Consider the following 24,720-nt stretch of genomic DNA (forward strand, 5'->3'; position numbering starts at 1 on the left):
ATTGGCTGCAGGTAAAATCAACTATGTATTTGAGGGGAAATATTGGCTGCATTTATGAAATCTGATCATTACAACAATTATACTTATGCTGCAGCAGTCCCAGCCAGGCAGCAGTGTGCGTAATTTAGTGGAAAACTAAAAGAGTTTCTGTCTTTAGATTTGAAATAAGGCCATCTGGGTTTTAGCTGGACATGTGCGGTAATGTAATGGTGGGCGTTAAATGGTTATAGCGTCAACCTCCCTGTCCAACCAGCTGAGCTAATCACCCATGATGCACCTCTCCTTTCTGCTCGTCTAAAGGCCGATCAGAATTTTATCGAGGGCTCGCAGGTTCACATACAATTCTCCATGTTCTATTTGTCTCACGTGTGATCCCTCCATAGGCTCATAATAACAGTAATTTCCTTGAGACGGCGGCGACAGGCTGAAAATGACATACGACAAATGCTAAAGACGTCTCTATTTGCATGTATGAGAACAGTTGGTGGCACACAGGATAATGAGTTTGTGTTTGTGTGACATCTCTATCAGTCAGTCAGCTCTGTATCAGCGTGTTTCTCTCCCTGTCTCTGTGCCCAGGAAAACAGTTGGCGGGGGCCGATACCCTGGGCATCGACAAAACACGAAGCTGCCACCCGCTGACATTTGAAACACCAATCTGAAACTCTAAATTTGATATAAAACATGTGTTATTGCTCACTGATCTGAGAGGGATTTTAAAAAGCCTCCGCATACGTAAATGTAAATAATGCTGTCTCTGGAGTAAACACAGCGCAGTAATTTTATGCAGTGTTTTCATCATAAAACTTTTACGATCATCCTTTTGGATCAAAAATCTATTGTGGAGTTGTTTTTTTTCTCCCCCTGCAATATTCTCAGCGGCTTACCCTCTGTCATTCTTCATCACGGTCCTTTTCTCTGCCTTTCTGAGACATTACACTGACATAAATTGCTGCCACACAGTCCAAAGCTCCGCCCACTGCACCTACCTTTTGTCCTCATCCTTTCACCATGGTGGATTCTCTTCTGTTGTAATAGCCAGCATGAGTGATGGAGTGTTTCTGTCAGCTTCTGCCTGATAGCTCGTCTATACACACACACACACACACACTATTCCACAAAAACACACAAGCCCAGCTCCATTATGTATGTGTACTCACACTATGTGCAAAGCCAGGCACCCACAGGGACATATGACTACTCACACACACACACACACCTGTGTGAAGTAGCCGTTGGTGACAATGAGTGAACTCTCCATTTCCTCCCTCACTTGTTGGTCTATCTGGCGCTGCTCTCCAGCAGGCCAGAGGCGGTCAGATTGTCAGAGAGCCATATCCAGAAATGATCCCAGGTAGCTGTGATTGTGGAAAACAGCAAAGCAGGGTTAGGCTCCATATGTACACATATCTGTACAATTTTGGAGGGGGATTTTTTGTATTACTTTTTTTTTTAGGGGGATTTCTTTTTTTAGGTTTGCTGGGGGGGTTAGGTTTCTTTTTGGGGGGATTTTTTTAGGTTTGTTTTTGGGGGAGAATTTTTTGGGGGGGTTGTAGGTTTGTTTTTTTGGGGAGGAGAATTAGTTTTTATTTTTGTGGGGTCTTTTTTAGATCTGTTTTTTATGGGGGAAAATTATTTTAGGTGAATAAGGTTTGTTTTTTGGGGAAAACTTTTTTAGGGCGGATGAGGTTTGTTTTTTGAGGGTCTTTTTTAGGCTTGGTTTTGGAGAAGAATTATTTTTGGGGTAGGGGTTAGGATTGTTTTTTGGGGAGAATTTTTTGGGGGGGTTTAGGTTTGGTTATTTTTGTCTTTTTTAGATTTGTTTTTGGGGGGGTGAGGTTAGGTTTGTTTTTTGGGGGGAGGATTTTTTTTATGGTTTGTTTTTTGGGGGTAATTATTTTTATGGCATGTGGAAGTAGCATAGTAACAGTATTAAATGAGAGTTTGATGAGTTTACCACAAATCTTATTGCAGTTATTTCCTTTTTTCCAGCAGCCTGTGGATTCTAAGTTATACAGCAGATGAAACAGAGACTGAAATCTCACCTGAACACATTCATGGCTAGTTTTTGTTTTGCTCAAGTACAACATTGTTGCACGGGAACTATTTTGTAACATTATGCACTCAGTTCCTGTTTCCTGCAGACTTTGCCTCCATATTCCATCCACACCTGTTCCCTGTTATAATCAACCCCGCTGTCAGCTAACTTGCCCCGCCCACCTGCTCACATGGACAGCACCTATTTCCTTTACATGTCCTTGCCATCATTTGTACAATCCTTCCATCTATCCTCCTATCCCTCCTATTATTTTATTCATTTGAACTTCCATCTTTCCCTCACACTTCCAGCTCCTCCGTTTCTTCCCCCCATCTCTCCCTTCATCGCCTCATCTCCCTCCATCTTTCCACACACCATCTGCCAGCAGTGTCTCCAGTAATATTCCCGCTCCAGCCCTCCCGGAGTGATCCCGTTAGAGGGTTAATGCTGTGAAAAATGACAGTGAACCGGCACTTTCACCGCCATCACCACCGCTTTGGGGCCGCCTATAGCCCTGTTGCCTGGCAACTCCCCAGACAGTTTCCCCTCGGAAAAGGCGAGAGCTCCCGTCTGCTCTGCTGCGATACAGTCCCGAGCCTAATAAGCAGAATATCTCATTTTGTCTTATCGTTTTGTTGTTAGTGACACAAGTTTGCTCGCAGCTGTCACTATGCAAAGAGCACTGATGCAGAATGTGTTTCTCATATTGAATGAACAAAATGATTTGCAACAAGTGCAACGTGGTTACAGATTCCCTAACTGCAAATATGAACATGCAATTAACACTTCATACTGTAATGTTGCACATTTATCCACTGTGCCTATTATAAACCACTCTGTATGTAAGTTTAGGTGTTGCCTACAGGGTTACATGACTGTATTTAACATACGGAGAATAGCTGCTTGGCTTGATAATTAAACTGTCAGAAAGAAAAGTGTTCGTCCACCTATAATCTTTGCTCATTGAAGTCAGACAGGTTTTCAGCAGCTCACTGTGATGATCTGTCTCCTCTGCACAGTGGAATAAAACCCATCTGAACCAGCCACTGAAAGAATATTTTTGTTCTACATCACCCAGAACACAAGAGGGCCACTTAATAATGAGACTCTGCTCTCCATGACAATCATCAAAACACCACAGCAGGGAATTTGTTTCTGGAAGAATGTGTTATTATTTAATCCTTAAATAATGACCAACAAGAGCACGAGGGAAACACGTCCCCTTATCGCATCAGTGAATCCCTTAATAAGTCATTATCATTTATTGGATGGAGCAGCCGGTCCCAAACTTATGAATGCCAGGCACAATTTTAAATCTAAAAATATTTCAGGGAGCAACCGAAGCTTAAATCACATCACTCTGATCAACTCAAATGAAGCATAGTCATTAACAAGTAACTGCGGGAGCACACTTCCCAGATATCCAGACAGTGTTGCATGTGTGACTTCCACGGTTGGCTCCGGTTGTAACTCTTGATTTTCCTCGCGGACGGTCGCTTTCCTTTTTAGACTGTTTGCCTTCATCTGAGCGTCCAATTTGTTTTGAAGTTGTATCTGTAGTCATCGATCTTTTCTTTGTTTGCTCATCCATAGTAGATTACTGTTTACTCGCAAATCTTGCAGAGACCGGAAAAGCAGCCGCTTAGCTCCGCCTACCCTCTCTGGCAGACCAACCACTGCTGGGTGATGGAAAATGTGCCACTAACTGGGCGCCGCTTGTGATTTTTTCTGCGAAAGTCGCATCAGACAGCCAGTCTGTAAGTCTGCAAATGCAAAGGCTTTCATCAGTGGGCCATAGACTCAGTCACCATTGTGTTACCTCATTTGGAGATACTCTGAACAAAAATTTAAACGCAACACTTTTGTTTTTGCTCCCATTTTTCATGAGCTGAACTCAAAGATCTAAGACTTTGTCTATGTACACAAAAGGCCTATTTCTCTCAAATGTTGTTCACAAATTTGTCTTAATCTGTGTTAGTTAGCACCTCTCCTTTGCCGAGATAATCCATCCACCTCACAGGTGTGGCATATCAAGATGCTGATTAGACAGCAAGATTATTGCACAGGTGTGCCTGAGGCTGGCCACAATAAAAGGCCACTCTATAATGTGATCTGATCGGACATGAGAGAAATCTCCTCATTAACGCAACATTTAAGCTTATATGAAAGCAAACAATTCAGACTTCATAAAAGTGCAATTAAAATGTTACAGTGTCTGACCTAGTATGAAAAAACATCCGGACTTTGACGGACAGTTGAAGCCTGCAGTGTCGCAGTCCAGAGTTGCCATCAGCCTGCACAATGATTGCGTTTATTGTTTACACGAAACGTAAAACTGTGTCACTTCCTGTGACAGGACACGATCCCTGCTACTGGCTGCTGCCCAGAGACTCGTCCAAGCCGGGACATCTCATGCATAACTCATGATTTTCTCCCGCTCAGTCCCAACACATTACTGAGATTGAAAATAGGTTGAAAGATATTTTTTTCATGAAGAAGTTACCTGTAGCTGCGCGGGGGAAAATGTCATGCATCAGTCTCAGGATGCCTTCTCAGTACTGTGGCAGCTAATCGTGATTCTTTGTGAGAAATAGCCTGTGTGTGCGTCATCTCCTGGCCCACATTCTGTGTTTCCACCTCCTTGAAGGCTTTTAATCCAGCTCCTACCAGTCCGTCGCTGAGAGTTACAGAGAATCCAATATTCAAGTGGTAGAATATTCACAGATGTGAGTGACGTGAGGCACACGTTTGTCACGGCAGCTCTCAGACCGAGTTAGAAGAGTGGCTTTGACAAAGTGTGTGAACTTACTGCCACCGAAGCCATCCTCGCTCTTTAATGTGCTTTGGTTTGAGACTTCAGATGTTAGAAGGATCTTTAGATGAGGACTCAGTTGTAGTGGGTTCTGCTTGCTGTGTAGTCGCGATGTCTTTCTGCAAACGTAATCCTTACAGGGACTGAATGTCTAAAGCAAAATACAGCAGAGACAAGCTAGAAAACGGTGCTATAATACAGAAACGAAATGGTACGCTGCCCATTTGTGTTCATCTCAATCGGGTGAATCAGTGCAGCTCTTTAAGCACCAATTTCCCACTCTAAGTGATCTTTCTATAGAGAACCACTAATGTAAATCCATCAAGGTCATAGAGGAACGCATGAATAGCTGCAATTTGCGATGATGGGAGCTGAATGGAGAACACCGGGGTCACAACGACTAGTGGAAGAGGGTGTTTTGCAGCTCCTGGAGCAACGAGTGTGTGTGTATTTATGAATGATAATATCACTCACGTTGGACACTGTGTGTATATACGACGACAGACACATGGCAAACATCTCACCCTTTCTTTCTCCCTCCTTTACCTTTAAGGAATTTGCTTATGAACCGAATTTCAGCTAATCACACATATTTCAGACGCCTACACACACACATACACACAGCTTCTGCTGAGCTTTAGACATCCCTCACTGTAAATAGGCTTGAAGACACGCACACACCTAGCAAGCAGCGTGGCATTATGCCCAGCCTTGCCCCAGGTGTCTCAGAGTTGATATATCGCCGCGGCCTCAGATGAATTCAGGCCGGCCGCAGCTAAAGCTCTTTTTAAAGTGGAGAGAGCGAGCGAGGAGAGGTGACGTGTTTTAGCGTATTAATATCCACCTCAGGTGCTAATTTGCCCTGTAAGTCACCTGTGTCACCAGCTGCGGCGAAAAGACAAGTGGAAATGATAAAGAGAGCTGAAGAAAAGGAGCGACTGGAAGAAGGATGGAGCGATAGCGTGAGGGAGAAGTGAGAGAGAAAGGAGGAGGTGTAAATCACATTAATGAATAAGCTTCATTAGTCGTGCCCATTAGCGTCCTAAGCACGGATTAATTTAACTTCAGCCGACTTTGGAGAAGCCCAGCGGCCATGATGGGACACAGTTTGATTACACACCTGGATGTTTGATCGCTGACGCCCTTTATTCTGATTAGCAGCGGACAGACTGCGTACCTTTTGTCCCTGAATGTGAGATCAGAGCGCCTGCAAAGAGAAACTCATCATCTGCTCCTTTTCCTGCTTGTTTCAGCTCTTATTGTTCCTGTAGGAAATTAAGCCTGTTTCTGTGTTACTGCATATCTGGCTTTTGTTTCGGACAATTTGCTCTCCAGTCTAATTTGTGTTCCCAAAGTACTTTTTTGGAGGGCATTACACTAAGTTCTCTTCCCGTCTATGTGTTTGTGCTGTAAACAGGCGGACCCCCAAGGCCGAGACATCGCCATCCGCCCCTTCTTGGAGCACTGTGAGAACACCCACATGACCATTTGGCTGGGCATCGTCTATGCCTACAAGGGACTGCTAATGGTGAGAGAAGGCAAACCTTCATAATACATAATGCTGCACACTAACACTCTATTATGAATGTAATGTACAAATGACTCCTAATTGCCTTATTAATATGCATGAATGATTCTTAATGGCTCTCTACACAAACTTTAAAGACAGAGTGAAATGAAAATTCTCCATGTTGTTGTCCCCCGTGTTAATTATTATTCATGTATTATGTATTTTATTCTGAAAATCTTGCTTCCTGTAAAAGATAAGCTACCCACCATAAAAACATTTGATGGCTGGTCTTGACCTCAGGGATGGTTCCATAAATTTCATCCCATAAAATATGATTTGGGGGTCTGGCTCAGCCCTCCCATCATATAAAAACCACTTGAGTGTTTGCTCGTGTGTGTGGCAGAGATTTATCTTCAAGTTTGAAGGTCAAACGCTGTACATTGCTCGATATTCACTAAACATTGCCCACTTTTGAGCGATCCAGTTACATACGTAACATATTTGGTTTCCCTCTGTAATGCCCCACATTTCTGAAGCTAAAAATGCACTAACCTCCCTTTCACTGCGACTTTAAAGGTGCTGACAGATGTTTGTCAACATGAATATTTGTGTTTGTTTATGAGTTTCATTAATCCACCTGCCAACACAAGTACAGTCTTCAACTTGACAAGACATTTGAGTCTTTCATGATACTTCCAGCTGTCAGAATTTGTTTACATGGAACATACACACCGATCAGCCATAACATTATGGCGCCATAACAGCCCTGACCCGTCGAGGCATGGACTCCACTAGACCTGTGAAGGTGTGCTGAGGTATCTGGCACCAAGACGTGAGCAGCAGATCTCCATGAATCAGACTTCAGATCCCACAGATGCTCGATTGGATTGAGATCTGGGGAATTTTGGAGGCCAAGTCAACACCTTTTAACTTGTTGTCGTTTGAGCTGCAGTAGCTTTTCTGTTGGATCAGACCACACAGGCTAGCCTTCGCTCCCCCACGCACATCAATGAGCCGTGGCCGCCCCTGACCCTTTCCTTCCTTGGACCATTTTTGGTAGGTACTGAACACTGCAGGCCGGGAACACCCCACAAGAGCTGCGGTTGTGGAGATGCGCTGACCCAGTCGACTGGCCATCACAATTTGGCCCTTGTCAAAGACGCTCACATCCTCACGCTTGCCCATTTTTCCTGCTTCCAACATGTAAACTTCGAGGACAAAATGTTCACTTGGCTTGTGGTCAAAATGTTATGGCTGATCGGTACACATACATGAATACAGAGGTGTTTACTGTAAAGGCTTTCATTAATCAGAGGTGGAAAAGAAGTGAGACAAAGTCGTACATCATCTTAAGCAGATTGAGAGAATGCAGGTTTTTATTAAATGATTGACAGGAGCCCACATTTGTATGAGGCATAGAGAGGCACAGCAGCATAAAGGAGCACAAAGGTTCACACACATACGCTCACACGTGTTAAAATAAACGTGCTTCACCAGCACCTCACACTCGTATCCACACCTGAGTTTCACTGATCCCCGATGTCTGCTCTTTAGATTGTGCTGCTTGTCATGGCACTAACTCTCATTGAGACTTTACAGTAAGCAGACAGGCCTCTTTACACAGCACACAGTGAATTATTCAGCAGGCTGCTGCTGCAACTTTAATGTTCCACCAAACAAACAGTTCACTCTGAATAAACATTTCACCAGCATGAAACCTGCGGCTGCTTTTGGTGGGCTTTCTTCAGATAATGCTTCTCCTCTTTAAGGCTTTGTCATATTATGAAGTCAATTTTTATTTGATTTTTTTTTAGTGTTTCCTGAAGCTAAGCGAAATTAAATGTTTGATCTCAACCAGCACTTCAGCCGTATTTATAAGGAACAATAAAAAGCATTCTTCCTCTCTCTCTTCCCTGATAGTTGTTTGGCTGTTTCCTGGCGTGGGAGACGAGGAACGTGAGCATCCCCGCTCTCAACGACAGCAAATACATCGGGATGAGTGTTTACAACGTGGGCATCATGTGCATCATCGGTGCTGCGGTGTCTTTTCTAACAAGGGACCAGCCCAACGTGCAGTTCTGCATCGTGGCGCTGGTGATCATCTTTTGCAGCACCATCACGCTGTGCCTGGTCTTCGTTCCTAAGGTCAGTTTCTGTTTGGTTACATTCATAAACCACAAAAAGCTAAAAATGCAGCGTTAACATTTATACCCATAACCCCTCTTCTAGTTTATCACCATGAGAACCAACCCAGACGCAGCCACCCAGAACCGCAGGTTAAAGTTCACCCAGAACCAGAAGAAGGAAGACTCCAAGACTTCCACCTCAGTCACCAGCGTCAACCAGGCTAACACATCGCGACTGGACGGGCTCCAGACCGATAACCACCGACTCCGCATGAGGATAACAGAGGTCTGAGCTGATAAATACACCTCGTTTTAATCCTTTGATCCTTATAATACAAGACAGGACGACGGTGCAGTGGGTGGCACAGTTTTTTATGCAATAGTGATGTAAGAAGAAGCTTTTAAACGTGAATGAGATTCAATTAGAGAATGAAAGAGGGATCTAAACTCTTCTGAACTTGAATAGTTAATAAAGGTAGCTCTCCTGTGTCCAGTTTAGATTCTAATAATAGTTGTTTTTTTGATTAAATCCGCCAAGGAGGTCACGTTTTCTGAGCTGTTTTTTCATCCGTTTATGAAGTGTTTATAGAAAGGTGTCGATATATACAGAATATGTAACCAAATCCTGTCTCAAAAACCCTGTGGTTACACAGTAACCATTGGGATTCTGTGTGGGTTATAAAGCATCCCCTCTTCTCCCCTTGTTACCTTGTCATTATACAGTAACAGCTTTGGCTGCTTCAGCTGTTCAGCCTGTGTTGCGTTGTTATTACGCAGTTATATTAGTATATTAGGCGTGCAGGCGGGATAATAAAGTATCCCCTTCTCTCCTCTTGTTACCCTGCATGTGCTCTGCATTCTTTAGACTGTCAGACTGACACTGACTATAATGTCCAAAAATCTTGCAGCAATTACCTTGGCTTCCAATCAGATGGTTAATAGTACTACCAGGTTGTCTTTTGCAAACTTTAAGTTAAAAAAAAATACATTTTTTTGTTCATGTTTTACAAAAACTAAGCTACATAAACTAATGATTTCTTTGTGTTTCTGTGTAACAGTTGGACAAGGAGCTGGAGGAAGTGACCATGCAGCTGCAGGACACCCCAGAGAAAACCCCCTACATCAAACAGAACCACTACCCAGACGCCAACAACATCCTCAGCATACGCAACTTCACAGACGGCAAAGGTGAGGCCATTGCCGCCTGTTTCCGTGGAGCCCTCTGTTGTTCTATCAATCACAATCCTTACAGGCTGTTTGTGCGACCCCTACTATTTGAGGCGTTTAGTACTTGTTAAAATGTGTTGAAAAATCTAATTGAAGTGAAAAATACTCCCCTAAAATGTAGAAGGAGCTTGTCCACAAAGGTACTGAGCCGACTGGTAGAGCTCAGTGCTGCTACCTGTGGATGTAAACTAAACTGCAGCAGCCTACGAGCAAAATCAACCCCGAATGAGCAGCTCAGTACTTTTTAATTCAGTCTTTTATTTACTGGAAATTCAGATTATTAAAATGTATTACTTACAGAATTATTATTTACAGAATTGGTGAGTAAAAATTAGGAAACTAATTCTCATACATATTCCCATAATAACTACTTGCCACGTTTACGTTTGCATATTTAGCAGTTCTAGTAAAAGATTTCAGAGCAGCAGTTTGACTTAATATCTTGACACTGCTGGAGCTCCTGTCAGCTGCAGGTGAAGAAGGGAATCGAGAGCCCTCTGTCTGACAGTCAGTCTGTGACGTCTCTGAGAATGAGTCATAGGATTAGCCGCAGTACCTGCACAGTACCTCACTGCTGCTTAGCAAGCTTTACACATACTGTAGTCCCACTTTATCAACTCTTGTAACCTCATCGTTAAGACTTGATTTTGCACCTAATTATTGAGGTTTTTGTCTAGAAAAACCAAAAAGAAACTATAAAATGAGGGTGTTAAGACATGACACATGTCCATATTTTCCAGTAGTGAGCCTGTGTCGGTTTCCCCTGCCCGACACAGCCTGCTCAAATTGATACAGCTGCTTCTTAAACATCATGAAGTCGGGTTCCCAAAATTGAATCAGTGAATCGTTCCACCTCAGCGCCATCGCTTTGCATGAGGCTCCATTCTAACAGACGCAGAGTGCTGGGGATGTACAGCAGCCAGATTCAGCACATCTGATGCACACGCCGGCACAAAGTCGCTCTCAGGGGTGTCTAATGGATCTGTCTGAGTTTCAGAAGGTAAAGGAGTAAAAACATCTGCGCTCGTTCTGCGGATTGGGAGTGGAGCGTGCTGGAATTGTTGGAGAAGTTCCTCATGTGTGAAAGTTCACAGTTACGCAACAAACGGATGACAGTTAGTGGGTACATCACAAAGCAACGTGTCCAATGCTTCTTCTGTTTATTCTTTTTCTCCTTTTATTTCTTCTTCTCTTTATCTCTTTTGTGCACTCACAACCTGTGTTAGACAAAATATGGCCTGGCTTTGAAATTATATGAGGTGGGGTTGATATGTTAGAGATAATGTTTAGTGAGCAGGTTGTTGTTGTGGAATGGAACCCGGAGAGGGTGCGCAGGACTTGGTCTTGTCTTACCCTAAAGGGGTTCCTTGGCAATAACAGCCTGCTCACTGTACACTATCGCACTTATTACAAAGCTTTTACTTAAGAAATCAATAATTTGACCATTTGATTTAGAAATGATGTTATTAATTTAAAAATGATTATATTTCTGTTTTCCGTTTAAAAATATTCTGTTACACTCACAGTGAGAGCTGCGCCCATAGCAACGGTTAACTTGGTAGCCTTCTTAAAATGAGCTAAGCTAGCTGTTTTTACTCACATTAAAATGAGCTAAGCAGGCAGTTTTTACTCACGTTAAAATGAGCTAAGCTAGCAGTTTTTACTCACATTAAAATGAGCTACGCTAGCTGTTATTACTCACGTTAAAATGAGCTAACCTAGCTGTTTTTACTCACGTTAAAATGAGCTAAGCTAGCTGTTATTACTTACGTTAAAATGAGCTAAGCTAGCTGTTATTACTCACATTAAAATGAGCTAACCTAGCTGTTATTACTCACATTAAAATGAGCTAACCTAGCTGTTATTACTCACATTAAAATGAGCTAAGCTAGCTGTTACTTTTCACATTAAATGGAAACATTTCCACTGATGGTAAAGACACGGTGAATGGGACCGCAGGAATCAGCGCAGCACCTGAGGCTTTCTGTCTCGTCACTGTCAGTCTGTTGACATTTTCTTTTCCATTCACCGTCTTTAAACTCAGTAGTATCCCACACTGTGTTCTGTTTAATGTTTACTTCATGAGCCGTCTTCAGTTTTGTAGATCTCTCGTAGTCTACAGTTTTTGCATCGTTTAACATTTATTGCTTTCTCTCCGCTGTTCTGTCTCTTTTCTTTTTTCCCTCTCTGTAAACAGACTGACATCAAATTTAACCAAACTTCTGTCGGCAGATTGATATGATTACAGTTTGTCCTCCGGATTGAGTGATTAAAGCTGAATCCCTAGCAACGGTCTGTTCTTCATAGCAACGGCCTGTTATCGAGAAATAACAGACCTCTGAATGTCGTGATTAACTAATCAGAATCAGCAGTGTAATTATATCAGATGGCAACTTTGCTAGGATAGCTTTGATATAGAAACAAGTCCGTGTTGTTGCACGACTGGTTGATGGAGCAGCTCGGTGACGTCTTTTTATGGAACAAAGAAAGCAGGAAGTAGTAGATTATTCACAGAGAAGCAACTGTCTGTGAAATTGTAACATTTTATTAATCCTTTAAAAAGGCTAAGTAGAATACCAAATCAAATCTTGTCAGTCATACGATTTTTAAGTGATCTGAGAGATTTTACAGGATCAGTGCAATGTTGTATCTCAGATTATATTTCCATTCATCAAAGAAATTGTAACACATTTCCAAACTAAAAGCCTAATTTCAGTAAACACATTCTCACATTTTCCATTTGTTGAGAGTAATCTCCCTAAAGTCCCGGCAGCAGCTGGCAGCTGATGTCAGACTCTGTTTTGTGAAATTAAAATCAAATTGTGTGGGCTCATAAAATAAATCTATTTCCAACTCTTTGTATGAGCTGTCTCAGCTTCTGTCAGGAGAGTACAAAGACAAATATAGACACTTTGTTGTTTGAATATTCATTTAGAGACGTGTTTTTATAGAGATCAAATAAAATGTCACTGATGTGTTTGTATCTGTCTTCTGTAAAGGAGTGTCAGATTATGAAGCACAGCCATGTTTACCTGCTCCTCTCTGCAGTCTCTTCTACTTGTATGTGTTAAGCTCAGTCCACCTGCGTTAATCATCTTTAAACCAGTCTCCCATTAAGCTAAAGACTGATCCAGCTAATACTTCTTTAACGCAGAGAGAAACGCATGAGTCTCTGGGTGGTTGAAGTGTTCGTGATAATGATCCTGCGAGGAGGGAGGGTGAGAGAGAGTGCAGGCGGCACTTTAGCTGACAAACGTACATGTGACACACATTATGGAAATAAAATCACAGGTCATTAAAGCTACTTTAAAGATCAGCAGCGTATAAACTCTTCCCAGCCTCCATGTGCTTACGCTCGACAGTCATCATCATCACCATCGCCGGCTCCTAACTGTAGTCATCAGCATTCATAAGAGAGCTGGTCCGAATGTGTTCGGGGGTTGCGTGAATGAGAGGCGGTTATAAGAGTAGAACGCCGTGTCAACAGCGATTACGCTCACTCACAAAGGGTGAGTGTTGATCTCTTGTCTTCATGAATATGGACCAGCACATGGAGAACTGTGGTTTTCTGACACAGCCGCCTCTGAGACCTGACTTTAGGTTTAAGAGTCAGAGGTGGTTAATTAACAGCGCTGTGATACATATGAGCTTCCTCATACCCTGATACAGCAGTCATTCTTGAACATTGTGGACAGTTTGTGCAGCCGTTCTGTTGAAACCATTAACCTTTGAACTCTGCAAGAGTAATGAGTCTGCTATGACATTTGGCTTATTGTGAAATATTTCTCTTAGTAGATGTACAACCAGAGGTCAAAGGTTATCTCAGTCAGTTTACCAAATTACATTATTAAAGTATTGAAATTGTGCCAGGAATACAAAAATCAGACATAGGAGCCATAATGTGCTTTATTCCTTTGTTGATTATAATTTGTTTTGTCGCACTCCTTTCATGGTTCAGTCACAATCAGAAATACTTTATTAATGCCTGGGGGGAAATTTGGGGCGTGATAGTTGCTCTGAGACAGAGAAGCATAGAGATTTATATGGCATAGAATAGAAGTAAGAAAAAATGTCAAATATGAGCATTATATTTTTGATAAAATAAGAGTTAATATATGCAATAAAATAAGAGATAACGCTTCAATGCTGATGAGATGTGGATATATGGTGATTTAAATATGAATGCTAGAATTAAATATAATTGCCAGAATAAATTTAAATGCAAAAATGAAGTTAAATGCAAAATAAGAGTTACAATGCAAAGGAAGATTTATTTATAAATGAAGGCAGAATTTATGTTTCAACATGTTGCACAGTTTAGTTATTGCACAATCATCCAGCTGATCTACGGTAAGGGTTCAGTGCACAGTTTAAAATGAATGCGTCTGTCACTGAACGTGCTCCTGTGCTTAACCAGCACATCATGGCGTGAGTGGGAGACATTCGCTTCCTGTAATTGGCACCTGGGTGTGGTTTCACCTTTTGTTACCTGTGCAGTTGGGTGGTGTGAGAAAGAGGGCGAGTTAGGCTCGGATATTTTCTGCTGACCATCACGCCTTGTTACATTTTGCTTTTTGTTATTCAGTTGTGAGTTAAGTTTAAACACTTAAACACATCTGGAATTTAAATTGTTTTTTTTGTTTGTTTGTTTTTTTGTGTCGATGCATCAAAGTTGAAGAGCCCACTTAGCCTCTTAGCGGTGTAGTCGCTACACTGATTTTTACATCCAATTTTGCAACATAAACACAAAAACACACATTGATCCAAAACAATTCTAAAAGTAGAAACATGAAACTTTTACTTAACACTCCACAGGTTGTTTAAACTCTGTATGTTTTGATTTCATAGGCCATGTCTAAAAAAAACACAAAGAGTTTTGTAAGTTATGCTCTGGCTACTTTGGTTCATTTACTTTTTGAACACTGCATTCTCCTGCAAGATCACGGCCGTCTCATGCTGCCAGTGCACTTTTGCGTCAACACAGCGACAGACGGACACCTTAGCTTTCTGCTGCAAAAGCATTGAAGGCTGTAGTTATAATACTATTTATTTATTCATTTATTTATTTTGTTTGACAGAACAGCTGAAGAGACAGGAAATGTGGGGAGGAGAGAGTGGGTGATGACATGCATCAAATGATCAACAGACCGGGAGTCGAGCCTGCGATCAGAGCATTTAGGACTGTACCAACTGAGCTGAACCAGCGCTCCAAAATATTAAATATTTATTTTTGAATTAAACTGGATCATGTAAAAAAAAAAAAAAGAAAGGACCACCAGCAGCCTCATCCATTTTCAAAAGGGTTCAGGTAGATCAACGAATTGTGTGCGACTCAGTTCACAGGTAAACAAATAAACAATAACATTTTCTGCTTTGTTTCATACCGACGCCCTAAGTGGACATCCATCCATCCATTTTATTTACTGTGTTTTTTCAGTTGTTTTCTTGAGATCTCGACTTCTCGAGATAACAACGCTGCACCAGCGTAACATCAGATGATCATAACTCGTGTCCCCAGAGTTGCGAACGCAGAAAACAAACATAGAAACAGGCTTAACTTCCCTCATTAGTGTGGGCAATGGCAGCATGAACATGATCCTGTTATCACCAGCTTTGTTATCCCAAGATAAGGAGATAAATAAATCATGATCGCGATAAAACAACCGCAAACCATCTGTTATCGTACGGGAAAACAGAGTACATAAAATGCATGGATGAATGTCGGCTTAGGGCTTCTGTAGTTTTACTGTCTGCTCTCTCTATAAAAGTGAAACTACAATGAACAGATCTATTATGAGATTTACAATGTGAACCTGATTGACTCATGTTCCCATATTTTCATTTAAGTAGAGTAAAACTAGTGCTGGCCCTGTCTGAGGTCGAGCAACATTAAAAGAAGCTCAACAGCTTTCTTTGTGGCATGAAGACACATTCTGAATCTATAATAAATAAGTGTATAAAGGAATGTATGTGTCCCTGTGCTTTTATCTCAGCTGTGAGAGCTACAAGGTTAGGCTTTTTTTTTCAGACTGCAAAGACGACGAGTCTGCGCTGAAATAGTTCAGCTGGCTCAGGTGTCCGATCGGGGCAACGAGCGAGAGGGAATCAGGGCAGAGAGTTCTGGGAAAACTGGGACACATGAGGGGAATCTCTGGACTCTGCAGGTAGACAGAAGTGATATCCTGCCTTTCTTCTGTTTTCACCTGAACGTCTGCCTCCCTCTGCAACATCTGGAGAGCGCTGAAATCACCTTGGGATTCTCTGAATAAGAACAATTTGCTTTTCTCTTAATAACTTCCAAACTTATTTCCGCTCTGCTTCCGTCTCCGCTTTCTGAATTGGTCCCACACAGGTTCTATTAATATCACCCTGAATATGTGATGTGATTAGATTATGCAATCTGTCTCCTTTCAGTTTACAGTCAGTTGACACTTTGTCGGATCAGAATAATGACTGAGATTGGCCTCTTTTGTTTCTACTTTCGGGCTGATGGAAGGGTTCTTTTGTTACAAGTGGCCATTTCCTCCATGTCATTAGCATCAAGGAGGGAGAGCTGCTGTTAGACCGAAGACTTGAGAAGTGGACAAATGCTTGAGGGCCTTTAAACTTCACATTTTATAACGACCATAAGAGGGAGACTCCTTTCTTTAAAAAGAAATCTGACTGTATGAAACCAGAAGACTCAGCCAGGCTAGATGTGTAACAACACGTATCCACTCTGTTGGTCAAATATGACCTGTGTCTCAATCCAGGGGCTGCATCACTCGAAGGACGCGGTCTGCTGAGTCATTCGTAGCCCACGTAGAACGCTAAGGCCGAACTGAAATGAGACTCTGGTCTGTTCTGCCAGCTGTTCCAGCCCTTAACCTTGCACCTCAACGCGGCTCCTGTCGCCTAGCAACAGGTAGCTAGCTGGTTAACTAGCTATCATAACTAACATCACATAACCTAAGAGAATTTTGCCCCATTCATTTTTTTAACATTCAAATGTAAAAGTTTTTGGTTTCAACCCAATCAAAAAGCTAGCATTATAAAAGTGTATTCCTCTGCTGCTTGAGAGTCCGCCATCTTGTTTGAATTGGCGCGCAGTGAATCTTATGGGCCGTGAAGGATGCACCCGATGGATCCTTCATGTCCCGGGAAAACGAGGACACATTTGTCGGTCTGAAGGAGCCTTCGAAATGGGACAGCCTTCGACGCACCGCTGTGACGCAATCAGCCTTCAAATACGTCCTTCGAAGGATGCAGCCCCTGAATTGGTGCACAGCTCTTCTGGTCCTAAAAAAACAAGATAGGAACAGCCTGAATTCAGAGCTTGAACCTTCATAGAGAGGGTTCACAAAACAAAACAAAACAAAACTCTTTATCATTCTACGAAAAAGTAGTTTCAGGTGTAACTGAAATGTTGCTCTGGTTTTAGGGCTTCACTTCCAGCAGACGTTGGTCGGTTACCTTGGACTCCTAACCTTATGGAAAGCCAAACTCTCCCCTCTCTCTCCACCCCATCATCTTTCAATGTGCAAATTGTAGACAGAATATGTATCAATATAAAAACACATGTTGTAGCACGCTCTTTGATGAGTCGTTTGTTGTATCAGCTCCAAAGTAATCCCTCCCTCTCCCAAACAGCTGAAGAAGAGAACAGTTAAGACCAAAACCCCATTTATGTCATGTCTCAGGTGCCAGCCTGATCCTATTTTTCTTGTGTTTCCCGTACAGACGGAGAGAAGTCGATACTAAAGAACCATCTGGAGCAGAAGCCCCAGGCGCAGTGGGGCTCCATGGATCCTTCCAGAATAAACAGAGGTCCCCTGGAGGATATCAACTCGCCCGAACAGTGAGAACTCCCATTTCTTCTGCACCTCTACCCCCGCGTCCCTCTCCTCTTCCCTCCCCTCCCCTCTTGTCTTGTCAGCTTTCTCATCAGACTACACGTCACACGTATCACAACCACCAGCAGCTCTCCGGCGGTTGCTCTGGCAACAGAGCTCTGCGAAAGAATGGACCAGCCCTGTACTTTTCTCTCCCACGCACACCAACATACATAAACAGCACGTAGAGAGCATGTGTGTCCTCCCATCATGCAGCATATATGCTCCCGGACAAACACGTGTTGGTACAGTGTGTACCTTCAGACACGCTGCTGATTGATTTGTTGTCTCAACTCGGCGGTCTCAGACACTCAAAACACTCATGCGACAACCGCAGATGTACACTCGCCATGCATAAGGCTGAGGGATGTCGACTTCATCAATGGGGGGGACACCTCATGCATCATTGAGCGATCTCCCTCTCACACTCGTTTAACCAGAACCAGGAGAAGACTGCACATCGCAGAGGGATGGAGAAGGGAGGGACAGCAGACAAGAGGGTGAAATATTAAAAAGGGGGCAGTTACAGAGCGAGCATAGATTAAGAGAGAAGGATATTTAGATAGGAGCGAGGAGGAGGAGAGAAAGAAAAGAGAGGTAGAGACTCGCAGATGCTTATGTAACCAGTGATTTACAGCTCGCATTGGGAAGCAGCTCTGAAAATAGACAGGGAGGAGAACAGAAGTAAAGGAACACTCGGAGCTATTCCCATGCCGCATGAATGTTTGATCACATGGAGGGAAGAGAGATGAAGAGGCAGGGAGAGAGAGAGGGAGGAGATAAAGAAGAGAGAGGAGGACATATGTTGTGTGACACGATGAATGCTCAGTGCATGTAAGTTTTAAGTGTCTGTGTCAAAAAATAAACAGATTTCCTTCACAAATAGTCTAGAGAACTGAATAAGCCTGAGCACCATTCATATTTCCAACTTCACCTAGTTAAGACGTTTTCTGGGTCTGTCGCTGAATGAGTTTGATTTTTATCCCCCCTCCCTCTTAATTTTTTACATAACTGGCATTTGGTTATGTAATTTCCTTGCGAGCGGCTGGAAGTGGCGCTAGCACTGGCGAGGTAGGGTGCGAACTGTGACAGCAGGCGGAAGCATGAAATGTTCTTTTTGTCAGATGATCCCAGAAGCTGGGAGGCACGGTGGATTAGAGGTTTAGTCAGGAGGAGTGAAGAAGAAGGGGATGAGGCTGCTGAAGAATACAGGAAAACAATTAGAAGAACTGCTGAAGGCTTGTGGGAGCTGAACTTAGTTTAGTGTGATCCATCTTTCCTGTGTCTCTAGCTGCGTGTGATTACATTGATAGTTTATTAGTTAGGGTAAAGAGTTAAGAGCTACCAAAGCTTGTGTCTTTCCTTCCTTGTGCACTAGTTTGACTACTTTATATACCGTAGGTTTGGTAGTTTAATTCATAGCATTACATAATCTTTTATGATTTTATATCAATTTAATATGGTAACACATGCAGGAAGTAATGTGCCTTTTATGTAGCTAGGCAGGAAGTGGAGGACAGTGGTGTGATCGGAAATGTAAGACTTCCAACTTATATCCCAGGATCAGAGTTTCCACCCTGTTACAGACCAACAATATTGTTTACACAAACACAATCTTTATGCAACTTAAAGTTGTTTTTTGTTATATGTTTAATTATTCCCTCTAAAAAGAGCACAATGATGCCTGTATGATATAACAAACAGAAAGTAATGCTAAAGGAGAGAAAAAAAGTTACACGTCTACATGTACACATGCATACACGCACATACTGATGTACACACGAGTGCACATGTACATATATATAATTAAGGAGGAGACCATCTCACGTCATGACATAGATTTCCCTTCAACTAGACGTTAGTATAAGCCTGTAGTGGAGCCAGTTTAAAGGTTACAGCGTGTCCACTAGAGCTGGAGGTATTGTTTCCGTGTATTCAGTAAATGGCTGCCAGATCCTTAGATCCTCAGCACATATGTGATTTTCTCTCATGGCATACATCGAGACATCTCTGATATCTGTTTGATATGTAGAGGGAGGAATCAGACTAACAGGGTAACGCAATGCATGTTCTGGAAACAGCAAGAGCTATGTCCAACTTCAAGCTTGTCATGTTTCTGAAACTTGAGTTTCAAGTATCCCAAGTAACCATAGTAACCACAGTTTATTTCTTCTTGTCATTACCACGTGGGGAAAAAATGCAAAGCAGTTGCATTTACTTTGAATTCATCGGGTGACAGCAACTTGTAGATTTTGGTGGAGGCACTCCATAAACACACAAAAAATCTTACCCTGACATTTATTTTCATTACACATAAAACAGTGAAATAAGGTTGTTTTATTGTCTTCTTTTGGAGCGTACTTCAGTTCATAAAAAGTTTGCAAAAACTTAATTGGCAACAGGGATGTTTCTAGGGGGAGGCCTGGGGTGGCATGGGCCCCCCCTGAAATCTGATTGGCCACCCCAAATGCCACCCCATAATCCTAAACTATGGTTGTCTTTCTGCCTGGTCAGAGGTGGGACTTAAGTTCGAATCAACGTATTGGGCAGTGTAGCAACAGGCTGCTAGTAGCTTAAGTGACTAGCAGCCTGTTGCTAGCAGTGATTTGTCGATACTTAATTCTTTGACTTTTGGAGAAACATCTTATTTTTCAGTCCCTAAGGAACAAAGTATGGAAGATTTTTATGGCCCCACTCAGTTGTGTAATTAAAAAACCTATATAAAGGAAGGTAACCGCTAAATGATACCTAAATGTAAGTAGTTAAGGTAGATTTAAGTAGATTTATATGATGTGTTTAGTTTGTTTCTATCACTGTCTTACACTGTCTTTCCTTCCCTATCTGCAGCATACAGCGTCGACTGTCCTTGCAGCTGCCCATCCTGCACCACGCCTACCTACCTTCCATAGGAGGGGTCGATGCCAGCTGCACCAGCCCCAACGGCAGCCCTGGTTCCAGCCCGCGGCACAGACACATGCCCCCCTCCTACCGGGTTATGGTCTCCGGCCTGTGAGCTTCATTCCCTCCCCCACCTGGCTCTTTGCAGAGGAGACATATATGGTTCTTTTTTTCTACAACAAATAGACTGATGTCATCAGCGTATGTGCGTATTTTGTCTCGGAACAAGGAGGACAGGGGGAGAAGAGAGGGAGGGGGGGAGGGCAAAGTTTCACTCTTCATACCTCTTCACCCCGGCCTCTCTTGAGAACTGAAACCCTCAGTCAGGCGGGGGTGGGAGGAGACAGAGTGGGCACTGGATGACCCATAAAAACTCCCATGATTCACAGCAACGTCCCCTTGTTCAGCTGCTCCCCCTTGCATATACACATATGCACGGTCATACGAACATACACGACTACACACACATGCACAAATCCAGTGACACCCCGATAGCAGAGCCGCGGTGGAGCAGCTCTGACCTGACGTGTAGCCTTATCTGCTTCAAAGAGGGGTCGTCTGTTTTTTTTTGGTCTCTATCTGTTGTATGTTCGGCTCGCTGCCACGTGCGAGCTCGTCATCAAACTCGAGTATTTCACCGCTTCGGTGACTGGATGCCGCTGCGGAGACATGGAATTTACAAAACACGACAAAGGAAATCATCCGATTTGCTCCCGTCCCCTTCCCATCCTGATGAAGACATGTAAATATCTTTGACTTTGATGTACTGTAAGCTTTGTATATGCTGTGAATGGACTATTAAAGGGGTTCAGAGTGTGGAGCTGGAAACAGAGGCAGGTGATTGAAACATGGCGCCCTACAAAGAATTAGCCGTATGTGTGAAAGAGATCTACAGTGGTTTGTGTAACTGTTGAAATTAGCTTAAGATACATCAAAGCGTGTGAGTCACAGGACACCAAAAAGGCCATCCCTGGAACTTGGAGCAAGATGCACATTTTTCCACTTTGCTAAATTTTGCAGCACTGGTTCCTTTAGAGGCTTTGCACAGGCCTTTCATATGTCACTAAATATGTGCTCAGAAAGCATGTTATACAGAATAGTGATGCTATGCCTCTTACACAGATCAACAAGGCTGCATCGTGTTAGAAAATAGAGCTAAAAGACACCACAAGAGTGTTCCACAGTTGTTCGTGTGTGTTATATGCCAAGAAATGCACACAATTTGGTGTACACTTATGTTCAGACAAGGCCTGGTCTTATTGATCCTCACTGATTGGTCTCCGTAGACTGTTAAAGATGTCCCCTGATCCGGCCCTCACAGCTAACCAGCACAGACAAGTGAGACGGGGTTCACGTCAGAGGCGAAAAGGGCACAAGACTCACTTATCAGAAGACTTCTTTCGAAAGGATGTAGGTCTACCAGTCCCACCACGAGTTCGGACTGACCTGAATTTCCATGAGGCGATGCACACACATGAGCCTCGTGTAACGAGCCCCGACCGGCTGTAGCTTTCAGTTCCCCAGACGGTGACGACACCACTGCCCGGGCCACGGCGATAGAGCATAAAGCACAGACACAGGGCTTTCTTTCATATCGAGTGTCATGAAGAAATCACTTCACACTTAGCAACAGTGAACATACCTCAGTTGCTACTGAAATGTGCCGCTGAACTCGGCCCGAGGAGGAGGCTGCACTGGGCGGAACGCTCGTCGGCACAGTGTCGTCATGTTTTTTGTAAAAGTGTCCTCGTGCAGGAGAAAAGGAAGCAGGGACTCCGGACAGAAAAAAACAGACTTTAATGAAGAGTGAGAAGGTTTGTTCTCAGCATATGTTTCACCATTGGTGTCTTGGTTTTTAGTTTTTAAGGCGTTTGTTGAGCGCTGTGCCTGTTGTCTTATATTGTAGCCTGCAGGACCCACAGTACATACATAGGGTGAACATGGCACTACAACAAACTACAAACATCCGGCCACACATCTGTATATTGTACAACGTGTCATAGATTTATTTCAATTCAACGCCTCAATGCATGGGACAGTGTGGGAGACCTTCATGGAAGCTCCACGTCAGCCGGAGTGGACTTCAGTCTTCAGTTCAAAAGGCCAGTCAAGGATACAGAGTCGGCGTGGGAGACAAGCTAGCAGAGATCCGTCTGCTATCGGACATATCAGGGTGACTTCCTGTCGGAGCTCCTCCCCTTCCAGCCCCTGCCGAGCACAGGAGCAGGGAAACCCCCCCGAGCACAGACCTCCAAGGAGTCACGGCTTCTCCCCCCCTGCACCTTTTGCCAACCAGAGAATCACGGTCACTCGACATGTGAGTGAGAGACATTGTCAGAGGGTTTGTTCTTCCTCCAGAAGAACCGGAAACCAACTGCACATTTTATATATTACATTATATGTGATTGTGTACAATTTGCTGATACCCTGATGATGGTGTCCATGTATGGATATTTGGTATTTGGCTTTCTCAAGACGGCATGAAATGAAATGTATAATTCACAGAGTTACCTCTGTTTTTGCAACTGTCGTGACAAATCCACTCTGTTGTGTCATCCTCTCACCTCCAGTTTACTTTTCTGTTTCGTTACACAACGCGGAGTTAAGTTCTTTTGAACCTGTTGATCAGCTCACACATGTCAATGCCAAGATTCTCAGTGGACAAACATCATCATATCAACTATGCTACTGGTTTAGCAGTAATTCACTGAGGGCAATAAAGTGAAAGAAGTAGCAAACGATCAATCCTAATAACCACTCCTGGCATTTACCAAATTACTAACTGACTTTTTTTAGTCCATCTAAAATGCCAAATGCAGATCATCAGGTATGCTTCTGTTCTTTTCTTAAATGTGCCCTGATTTTTTTCTTTCTTTTATTATCATTCATTTAAACCTTTTTTCAACACGGATGAAAAATTGTTCAAATGCAAATTGTGATGGGTCAAGGGCTCATTGTTTCCTGTAATAATAACTAGCGTCACGCCGATGGTTCGTATCTGCCACAAGGTCTTTCTACCTTTTCAGTTCAAAGATCAGAAGTGACATATACGTATATAATTATATCTTTGTATGTGTCATCATCAGGGTTTCTGGAAAACACGGAACATACATGTCCAAAAATATAACAATATGACGTATATATTTAGTGGAAAAACACACACAGGTCCATACTGTTACTGTTCTGTCAGTTTGATGTGTGCTATCACATGGAGTTCAGTTCAATAAGAGTTTAAACGGTAAACAAACCAATGTTTAATGCAACATGTTCAAGAGGGGCAATAACTTGTTTTCTTATTACAGAAAGAATAGAGAACTATATATATGTATATGTAAAAGATCTTTACGTACATTCTCATTTTTACATAGGAGATATTTCACTAATGCGCCACAAGGATACTTGGAAGTCATTTTTTTAATTTACAGTATCTGTAACTATGTTATGTACAGATGAGGTATAGATATGAAAAAGTTGTATAAAATAAGTATCACACTTGGAACACCTGAACATTTTTGGAGCCATTAGTTGTTATCGGGGGGGATTTGAATAACATTCTTCTTTTCTTGTCTGAATGTTATGGACAGCCTTTACTTTTCACATCATCGTTAAATAAAGTGAGACTGAAAATAACGCCGCGTCTGTTTCGTCTGAGACTTTTACCTGGTACAATCCAGTCAATGAAGGAGCCACCATTGCTGCTCCTGTGAGGAACTTGCGTTTTGTGTTGATTTTGGTGCCCCCTGTGGACAAAGCTGTACCTCATTTCTTATTTTGTCCTCTACATGCTTTAGTGGTGTTTTTTAACAGAAAATCTATCCCTCTTTCTTTAACGTCATATGTATCACTCACTTAAAATTTTAGCCCTGAAAAATGTAAACAAAGGCAGCGTGCAGTTAATCGCTTCGTCTGACACCTGCCCCCCCACCAGCAGCTTCAGGCATTAAAATAACTAAATAATCAATGTTGTCGCTGATGGTCTGTTTTGCTTTTGTAGCTCGTATAGAGTCATCAGAATTAATTTCAGTCTGTTTCATGATCAGCAAAAAACTCCTCACAGGAGCTTTAAGGTTATATCAGTAAAATGATGCTATGTAGAATCATTTAGCGGCAGCCTTAGCGAACTTAGTGCCTAACTAAATCTCCCTTTAAAATGAACCACTTGTCAGCTAGCTACTACAGTGCTGAGGTGAAAAAGACATCTAACCAATGTTACAAATTGCCTGTATTCTCACCCCTAC

The 24,720-nt window shown here is 42.6% G+C and overlaps 1 protein-coding gene across 1 annotated transcript in view; it reads left to right on the plus strand.

Moving 5' to 3' along the window:
- Nucleotides 1-24,112, plus strand: part of gabbr2 (gamma-aminobutyric acid (GABA) B receptor, 2) — a 182,141-nt gene extending 158,029 nt beyond the window's left edge. The window contains exons 14-19 of the mRNA XM_069680996.1: nucleotides 6,268-6,378; nucleotides 8,281-8,505; nucleotides 8,590-8,772; nucleotides 9,545-9,674; nucleotides 17,433-17,550; nucleotides 20,432-24,112. Coding sequence (XP_069537097.1) covers nucleotides 6,268-6,378; nucleotides 8,281-8,505; nucleotides 8,590-8,772; nucleotides 9,545-9,674; nucleotides 17,433-17,550; nucleotides 20,432-20,597 — 933 coding nt within the window. The 3' untranslated portion in view covers nucleotides 20,598-24,112. The remainder of the gene's footprint in view (nucleotides 1-6,267; nucleotides 6,379-8,280; nucleotides 8,506-8,589; nucleotides 8,773-9,544; nucleotides 9,675-17,432; nucleotides 17,551-20,431) is intronic.
- The last annotated feature ends 608 nt before the right edge of the window (nucleotides 24,113-24,720 follow it).

Source organism: Semicossyphus pulcher, unplaced genomic scaffold, assembly GCF_022749685.1.
Source record: "Semicossyphus pulcher isolate SPU_LCO1_2020_fin unplaced genomic scaffold, fSemPul1.0.p SCAF_5, whole genome shotgun sequence".
In the NCBI taxonomy this organism is placed as follows: Eukaryota; Metazoa; Chordata; class Actinopteri; order Labriformes; family Labridae; genus Semicossyphus; species Semicossyphus pulcher.